The sequence below is a fragment of the Schistocerca cancellata genome, chromosome 3 (assembly GCF_023864275.1).
Source record: "Schistocerca cancellata isolate TAMUIC-IGC-003103 chromosome 3, iqSchCanc2.1, whole genome shotgun sequence".
Classification (NCBI taxonomy): domain Eukaryota; kingdom Metazoa; phylum Arthropoda; class Insecta; order Orthoptera; family Acrididae; genus Schistocerca; species Schistocerca cancellata.
Window position 1 is genome coordinate 33,994,912 of NC_064628.1, and position 9,291 is coordinate 34,004,202.

General features: G+C 37.7%; 1 protein-coding gene across 1 annotated transcript; it reads right to left on the reverse strand.

The window, feature by feature from the left end:
• Positions 1–280: 280 nt before the first annotated feature.
• LOC126176839 (translocon-associated protein subunit alpha) lies at positions 281–6,269 on the reverse strand. Its single transcript, XM_049924027.1, has 5 exons — positions 6,103–6,269; positions 5,061–5,255; positions 4,671–4,930; positions 1,379–1,637; positions 281–1,291 (listed from the first exon to the last, which is right to left on the reverse strand). The coding sequence occupies exons 1-5, from the start codon at positions 6,161–6,163 to the stop codon at positions 1,218–1,220; spliced, it is 849 nt and encodes a 282-aa protein (XP_049779984.1). The 5' UTR covers positions 6,164–6,269; the 3' UTR covers positions 281–1,217.
• Between the last annotated feature and the right edge of the window lie 3,022 nt (positions 6,270–9,291).

The following is a 9,291-nucleotide window of genomic DNA, read 5'->3' on the forward strand; positions in this document are numbered from 1 at the left end:
TGTCTGCTACTTCTCCACATCTTGAATGCTTTCCGTTTCTTCTATCACTTTTAGTTTCTTCAGTTTGTTGCATGGCTGATAAACTGCACAGCATTCTAGATGCTGATGGCCTCAATCCAGTATGTCAGTAATCTTTTCTGACAGTCCGTTGTTAACTTTATCACCAATAAAGTCAACTTTTAGTCAGATTCTCTTCACAACCTTACTCCACTATGTTCAAAATTCAACTGTATATTTCTGGTCTTAGTCTGAACTGAAGCATAAAAAAAAAAAACAAATATCAAACAACCATCCAACAAGATTTATTTGCCTGAAGCACCATCCACAAATGTCAGTTTCAATTCAATGTCATTCCAATAAGAGTGGAGGCAATATTGCACTAAAAAGTTTTAAGAATGTTCAATTCACACAATGTCTAGCATAAAAAATGGAATGTCATAAATTAAAAAACAATGAAACACTCCAATACATTAAAATATCACAAAATGACAACTTCCTCTTTCTTACATTCACAAAACAGTCTATATATAAATATGAGTTTTCTTCTACAGTTCAGTTATACCAGCCTGAAAAATGTATGTGACTTAACTAGCAAGACATGCCCTTCACCAAAAACTACTACTCAGTTAAAAAATAAAGAACTAGTGGTTACACAGATTCACCTGCTATGTATGCCATACAAAGTGCAGGAACATATCAACGCTTAAAATATCAATTAAGTATCAAGGTAGAAAATATTGTTACTTGTCTCCAAAAGTACGCAGGACATACCTATTTGTATTGACTCCATGTTTAGTATTTAGATACAGGAATATATCAAAAGAGATTACATTAACAAATTTCAAACCAAATTTCATGCCAATAATACACTAAGAGGTAATTTTGTATTCATCCGCGAGTTCGTTCTAGTGCAACCACAAATAAGATTGTTAATCCTTTTCCCTATAAAGTTGTTTACTGATACTTTTCAAACAATTCCAACTTCTTTTCATACCAAAGTACAAACATGTAATGGAATATGACTTATGAGATGCTAACAGCATGAGAGATGAATGAGATTTATAATCTAGAATGCACATGAAAACAGGAACAGTGTCTTAAAAAAAAACTCCTTAAGATAACCAATACATTGTATTGACAAATTATTTCCTGATGGTGGTCAAGCACCTGAGCAGCATATCCACAACATCCTCTCTCCCATTCCCCTCAAAAACATTTCAGTCATCAAATCCAGCAGATCTCTTAGCTTTCCTCATTCTCGGACTCTGTTTTGGAACCCGAGGTGACTTTCCTGTAAGAAAATTGGAAGTTTAATTTCAATAGTCCAATGTTTAACCTCCATCAAATTAGTACCTTCTCAAAGCAATGTAGTACTTACTGATGCTGTTAAGTGTTTCTCTTGGTAACCAGTCATAGTCCACATCATTAGGATTTGAAGTACCTTTCTCAATAACTGGCTTCTTTCCAACACGTTTGCGACCAACAGAATACAGAAACTGCTGTCCAATAACAAGCAGAAGCACAACACAGGCAGCGAGGAAGACATACAAGAAAAAGGTTTCCCCATCAAGTCCTTCCTCCAACTCCACTACCTGTATGGTCTCATTATAAACAGCCTCTTGGAAGACATTTCCAGTCTGTAAGTAAAAGTGTTGCAATTACTGTCACAGACATAGGCTAAAGCCTATATACACTGATGAATCAAAACATTATAATCACCTGCTTAATAGATTGTTTGTCCATCTTTGGAATGAAATACATCACTGATTGTGTGTATCGGTTTTTGAATATTTAATGTATTTAATACTGTTCAAGTGTGTGGGAGCTACACCAGAGAGGACTAAAGGGACATTGAACATATACAGAGAAGGGCAGCACTAATGGTCACAGGTTTGTTTAATCCATGGGAGAGAGAGATACTAAAGGAACTGAACTGGAAGACTAAGATGTAATGTATCCCAAGAAAGTCCGTTAACAAAGTTTCAAGAACTGGCTTTACATGATGACTGTAGGAAAATACTACAGTCTCCTATGTATCGCTCACATAGGGATCATCATGAAGATAAGATTAGAATAATTGCTGCACACACACAGAGGCATTCAAACAATCCTTAGGCCCACGCTCGATACATGAATGGAACAGGAAGAAACTAATACCTGGTACAATGGGATGTACCCTCTGCCATGCACTTCAAGGTCGTTTGCAGAGTGTAGATGTAGATCAGGGATCTGACAGTTTGATGGTAGGTTTGCGGAGGCATGTGGCATTGGATGTCTATGCATGGGTCATATAATTCCCATAAATAATGTTCAACAACGGTGGATCCCGAAACACTTGTGCCTGCACCATCATTGTACTCTGTCATCAGATCTGCCCTAGGTCACTGCCTGTCATGGATTACACTGTGAGGGATCCTCCAACTACTATGTTTTGCAATGAGATGTGGATGTACAGCACCATGCAGCCTGATCGTTATTTCCCTTTGCCATATCCAAGATTCTCGTTTCCAGACACCATGCTAAAACAATGTGCCATTTGTCAAAAAACACTTATATCAATGGATTTCGCATTTGCAGCCCGTATCTTCACTATAATGACGGCCCATTCATGTCAGTTCCACTTACACTCTTTCCTTTCTGCATCACGTGCCTGCAACACCACCAGGATGCATTTCACATCATGTTGGGCATTGGTCATAATGTTTGGCTTATCAGTGTTTGTGTTAGGATGTAAAACTTGAGGACATTGTATTTAATTCTTTAAAACCACAGAAGTAATCCAGGAAAAGTAATTGCACTTTCTATTGGACAGAAACTTTTAAATATTATATGTGTGTGATATTTTAATGAACACACAATTTTTTTTACCCATTTTTCAAATTTTTAATTAAATGTAAACAGTTACTGTTTAATATATGACACTGACACACAAGATATCTGCAAAAGGGAATAACTGTCTTCTTCCCCCCCCTCCATGAGGATCAACAAGATCATTAAATATGAAGCAGATTCCTCACCTAGTGTGTCCCACCCCAGTAGCTACATCAGGAACTGGCAATTTCCACATCATATCACTCTTATTAATAAGATAACTGTCTTTTTCCATTCAAAAGCTATTTATACTTGTCCACAGGCACTAAAGCCACAACTTCTAGGTCATCCTTCAGTGGGCTACTTTTTGTATGGTGCAGAGGTATCTATAGCCATATGAATTCCTCTATTTTCCTTAAATTTTAACAAAGATAAAATCTCCATCTATATATGCTGAAACCAGATCCGGTGTGGGCTCTTCACAGGGCTCAACATCATTCAAACTGTTATTCTTCAAAGAGATGCCAGAGTTGTAATCAGTCTCTCTCTTTAATGTACTTGCTACAGCTTCTGTCAGAAGTATAGCTCATTGAGTCTTTAGCCCTTGGCCTATTCTATGGAGGCATTTCTTCTGAAGCAATCAATTTTTTGTGTTGTTTTGATGCTATTACCGGAGACATTGGGTAATAAATGCACTTTATGAAAAAGTTGTCATACTCTGAATGAGGAAATTTCAAAACTTGCTGACGATTCACTGCTGAGGTCAAATTATACTACTACCTTCAGAGTCATTAGATTCAACTTCTTCACAGCAAGGCACCTTCAGAAATGTGACCCAGCTCAAGACTACACCAGTGGCAGTATCTGAACTTTTTCAGGATGCATTAGAACAGGATGCTGTGACCTGAAATTGTGTTTTTAGTCTCCAAAGCTAGTGGTCAGACTTTGCAGGCAAAGTCCACAAATTATGATTTAGACAGTGTTTCCGATTGCTTCTTTGCCACTGAATTAACTCCGTATTTCATAAGACTTTGAACAGCATAATTTAGTGAACACTTTTAGGAATCAGCAGTATTGTGATTTATAACAAAGTATCTTATTTAAAAATTATACTGACCACTTCATAATTATCACTATATGATGAATGTGTCAATGAATAATCCAGCAAACTGAGTGGTATTTTTTGTATATGTTTAAAATTTGGTAGATAAAAAGTCAACATTTTCATGAATGTAGCAAATGTTCTGTAATTGTACGCACATCTGTCATTAATGTGAAAGTACTATGTGCCAAAATTATTTTTACCTCCAAGAGAAGTTTATAATTGGTGGTTCTTAAACAATGGCATCATAAACAACAGTAGGAACTTTTCGGAAATTTACCTTTTTTTCCTACACAGATTGGGTTTACCATTTATTTGACAATTTTAGTTGTTCCTGTTTTAGGACACCGTACCCTATGCATTTCTAAAATTAAGATCAGTTTGAGTAACAAATAATGCAGCCAAAGCTACGTATTGGACCCACCCCTTCCTCTCATGAAATCTCTGTTGTGGGGACAGCCCGATCTGTAGCGTATCACAATGTCTCCAGGTTAGATTGGAAGGTGAGAATTAGGTTGCGAGTTGACGAAGCCAACAAATGTGAATTAATAACATCTGCTTGTGATTTTAAAACTGACCAGTAGTGAATCCCAATGTTTACATCCAGACCTTATTGAAAACAAAAGGGGGGAGGGAGGGAGTCCAATACGTAACTTTTACTGTATAATGCATCTGAAATCACAACTCATTTAATATACATACATAGACAGAATACATCTATATATCATGCTAATAATTTTCTGAGTAGTGGACTTACCAGATCCCTGTAATTCAAATTGATATTCAGACCAAATGGCCTTCCAGCAAATGCTTCAGCAGGGATGAATGAATAAAACAATGTTGCTTGATGACTTGGCTTGACAATACGATTATAAGCCACAGTTGAGAAATTCTGTATGTAGAAACTAAAATCCATTGGGTAGCGAAAAGATGCCTCTAACGTTTCCAAAATGAAGTCCTGGTTGCCCTTGTTTGTGAAACCAACTAAAAATTCTACAATATTTCCAGCTGGGAGCTCTGTAAAGAAACTTGCACTTAGACTAAATACTATAAATATCCATTACTAGCCTATATTATTATTATTATTATTATTATTATTATCACTAAATGCAAATACAACTGTAAATATGAATATGGAGTTTTGTACCCAGATTTGCTCCAGAGCCTGCAGACGCTGGCTTTGTGAATAGTATCACCGTGTCTGCATCAGGAGATGTACTAGGTGATGCTTCATCATCTTCGCTGCCTTCATCAGTCACAGAAGTTTCATCGCCGTCACCTTCTACATCAACTATTTCATCATCTGCATCGTCATCTTCAGCAACAACCATTATGCGACTTCCTGTATACCAAGAATTTTTGGAAAACAATATTATGCATGTACCTTCACTGAAAACGTAGGAACTACTTTACCACCACTATCTTATTCCTTTTTTAACCTGTGTATTTGAAATACCGCCAATCCTTAAAATATGCAGAGTTGTGGTGTATTTGTACTGATACAACAAAAGTATGTCACCAACTTTACACACAATGCATAATTTAATCTGTGATAAGTGCAGAAGTGAGCGACAGCAAGACATTACGAATTCTTTAGAATGTTTTCCTTCCAACATAGCCTACACTTCAACATTACAACAAAATTAAAATCACAGTTCGAAAAGTATTAACAACGTGCATTTCTAGTTCTAATAAAATAATATATATTTTCACTGGAAATGTTACAGTAACTAAACTTGAATTCTACACCCGTTTACTGTCTTTAATCTTTATCTGCTGGGATTCATGGGTTGTGATAAACGATTAAATATCTTTTAATGGTGTGATACCATTGTGCACTAAATTTAATGGTACACTTTGCAATAGAAAGAGTGACTACACAGTAATCCTGAGATCCAGTTTATGGGAACAAGTCAAAATATGGTTGGTTCGTTACTTTGACTCTCTCGTTGTTTGTCCTGACATATGTTAGTTCTCTAGAATTTTTTCTGCGTAAAAATAGGCATCGCTGCCGCTTCACAGTATAATAAAATGAAAACGCTAACGCAGTATGTCGCTGAATAGAATTCATGTGACTTAAGTTTACCAGATAATACAAAGTTAGCAATTAACTTCCAAATCTGACAATCCTCTATACTTGGTCATACACTTGTAAAACTTAATGCTGCAGTAATTCTGTATTTACGTACCATTGTCCACGAAGAAAATAACAGCTGGCAGCACCAGCAATAGAAACAATATGCTCTTCATCTTATATGCAGAACGTCCGCTTACACACTCGCACTACTGAAACTAATATTAGCACATGTGTTCCCCTGCCGCACGGTTTTCTTATGTTTGACGAAAAGGATTATGGGTAGACCACGGCAACAAACGTGGAAGTCTCTGAAAGTAGAACAGCTGGCAGCCACAGATAACACTGTAGCAATCTCTCTGCAACCTACAGTCTCTGTAACCATGGAGGTAAGAATTACCTCCAAGTCTGTAACAGCTGAGCTTCAGTAGAGCCACATTCTAACATAACAGTCGCGACCCTTCGCCTCTATTTTGTTGCCTACAGCCCCCCAAGCGGCCTGTAGGTTGAACTGTGAGTTCGGCGCGATCGTGAAAGCGAATAGTGATTATTTATTTTGATTTATGCAAAGGTTTTTACCATCGGGAGCGTTCGTAGCGCAATAAATTGCAGCAACAGGAAGAAGGCACCACAGCTGTCTTTTTTAGGTTTCCTAAGGATCCTGGGAGATACATACCATCATGTTACTAAACTGTATCGTCAGGATTCACTTGCAAACTATGTGTGTATAAATGATGAATGTTTCGTTTTAGGAGCAGAAAATGGCTAGTTAATAGCAGACGAAAAGACCTTATGAAGAAAGTCCCAGTTTACCTGTATAATAATATTAGGTTTTGTTCGCTATATTTCGAACAAAACCAGTTCATGAACGCAGACAATAACAAACTCGTTTGGAATGCAGTACGCACACTGTTTGACATTCCAAATAAGCCACCTCAACTGACGATGAAGAGGAAACTGCCACAAAGATTCGACAGTCAATCTAAAGCTGTAAAACAGTCCTATGACACTGAAGCAGCCTGTTCGACTCTCCACGTATCAGTGCCACATTCGTGTGAATCATCAACACAGACCTGCTTTGACGATGAAGTGGTTAAATTAAGTGCAGCTGTTCGTGTCTTACAAAAGCGTGTGAAGTGTCAGAATGTGCAGAAGCGAAACTATTACGGGACAAGGAAAGTGCCTAAAGACCGATTGTTTGAAAATTATTCAAATATTTGGTTTTTCGTGAAATGTAATGTAATCAGCTCATTATAATGTTTTCAGCATATGTCTACCACTATTTGGCAGTTGCTTGTCCGACTTAGACTAATATAAAGATGAAGGTCGTACTTGTGGCAACAGGCGACAACAATGACAAATACAGTAGGCCTACAGAACGATAAACGAGCTGTCAATCGCTTTTGCATGTAGAGGTACATCTCTGTGCTTCTTACATGTGAATCTGTGTGTTCATATTCTTTTGATATCAACGTGGTAAGTTGCAATTCTGTCCAATTTCACAAGTGTTTCTTCATGAATGTGGTGTGTAGCTTGCCACTCTATTCATGGTTTTTGTCCATACTTGCGCATATTTTAGAATCATTTTTAGAAACGTAGATGCATTCCGATGCTACACAAACTCTTGGAGGCAAGAAAATAACTCGGATAATTCGGAAATTACGTAGGAAACGGATGCAAACAAACATTATGCTTAAGACGCGTCTGAGGTTCACCTTACCTGCCGCTTGGAGTGCTAGCGTCGCTCCATCTGTCAAACGGCAACAACTTTTACAGCAGTGAGTGTCGCGACTGTTATGTTAGACTGTGGTAGAGCATAGTGCAAATGCTAATCTATTAACAGTAATATTTTGTTTGTTATTTAATGCTTTAATGTAATACAGTGTTCCTTGAATAATAATTTGAGACAAGCACTTCTTATTTGATCCAAATCTAAATAAGCTATAGGTTCGAAATTATTGTTCATCGATTGTAAAGCCGGGTTCACACAGGCAACAAAAGTATCGCCACTGCCACGGCCGCCTGTATTACAGGCGGCCGTGCCACTGCGAATGGCGAACTGCAGTTGCTTTGTAGTTGCATGTGTGAACTCCTAGTTTTAGGCGGAGGCATTTACGAAGCGCAACTTTTGTCACGCCACAAAAAGTTGGACTTGGTTCTACTTTGTTGCGCCATTTTGCCTTCTCCACAATCGAATAACGTCATTCGATTGCTACCTCGCGGCGGGATTCAAATCTTTCTAGTGCGCATTCGTTCGCAGATAGTGCTTTTGTTTGTGCGTTTGCTGTTAATATGTCGAAAAAGTGGTCAACAGCGACAATTATGAGATTCTTGGAGGTGTATCAAGAACGTGAATGCCTTTGGAACCACAAAAGCGAATCATACAAAGACAGAAATTTGAGAGATGCTGCATTAATTGAAATAGTAAACAGTATGCGTGAATATGTACCTGGAATTGATGTAACTACAACAAAGTTAAAAATTCGAAGCATTCGAATGCTTACATGAATGAACATAAAAAAGTACTGAAATCACTTAAGAGTGGTGCGTCTACAGACGGTATTAATTAACCCAGCCTTGCTTGGTTTGAAGCTGCAGACCGGTTCTTAAAACATGTAGTCGAGACAAGAGAGACGATAAACACTTTGGTAAGTAATATTTTACATTTATTATGTTTCCAAAACATCTTATTTAGTAATATGTACAGCCATTTAATCAGCTGATACAGGTAACGCCATTTTGCAAACTGCGCAATTACAAAGAACTTGTGGCGTCCTGTGTGAACGGTAGCTCACAGCGCCACTTCAGAATGACTTGACTTGTGGCTATACTTTCGTTGCGTGTGTGAACCCGGCTTTCGTCTATTTATTTCTTGAGTAATTCTAAATACAGAACCTCCACAGTCTATGACAAACAATCACGAATCTCCTACAGTTCTCTTACAACGGCTACTGCGGCGCTGGCAAGCAGCTGCCATGCATAAAGACAGAAAGATGGCGTTGAGTGGGGGACGTGAGTGTGTTGAGTCCAGAAAAAAATGTAAAAAGAACGATGAAAAATGTTCGACTTACAATATAATAGATGTATACTGTCATAATTTGTGTTTTTCGTACTACATTACCAAAACAATAACGTAATGAAGCATATAACCAACAAGAAGGTGTGAAGAGAATTATACATATGGTGTGACTACATCGCCCTATGATGAATCAGGTGTACTACAGTACTCCTTGTTGAGTTTTTGATCTAGATCATCTCTGCTATACACAGGGTGAGGCATTTCGAACTGTTTGTCGGAATATTT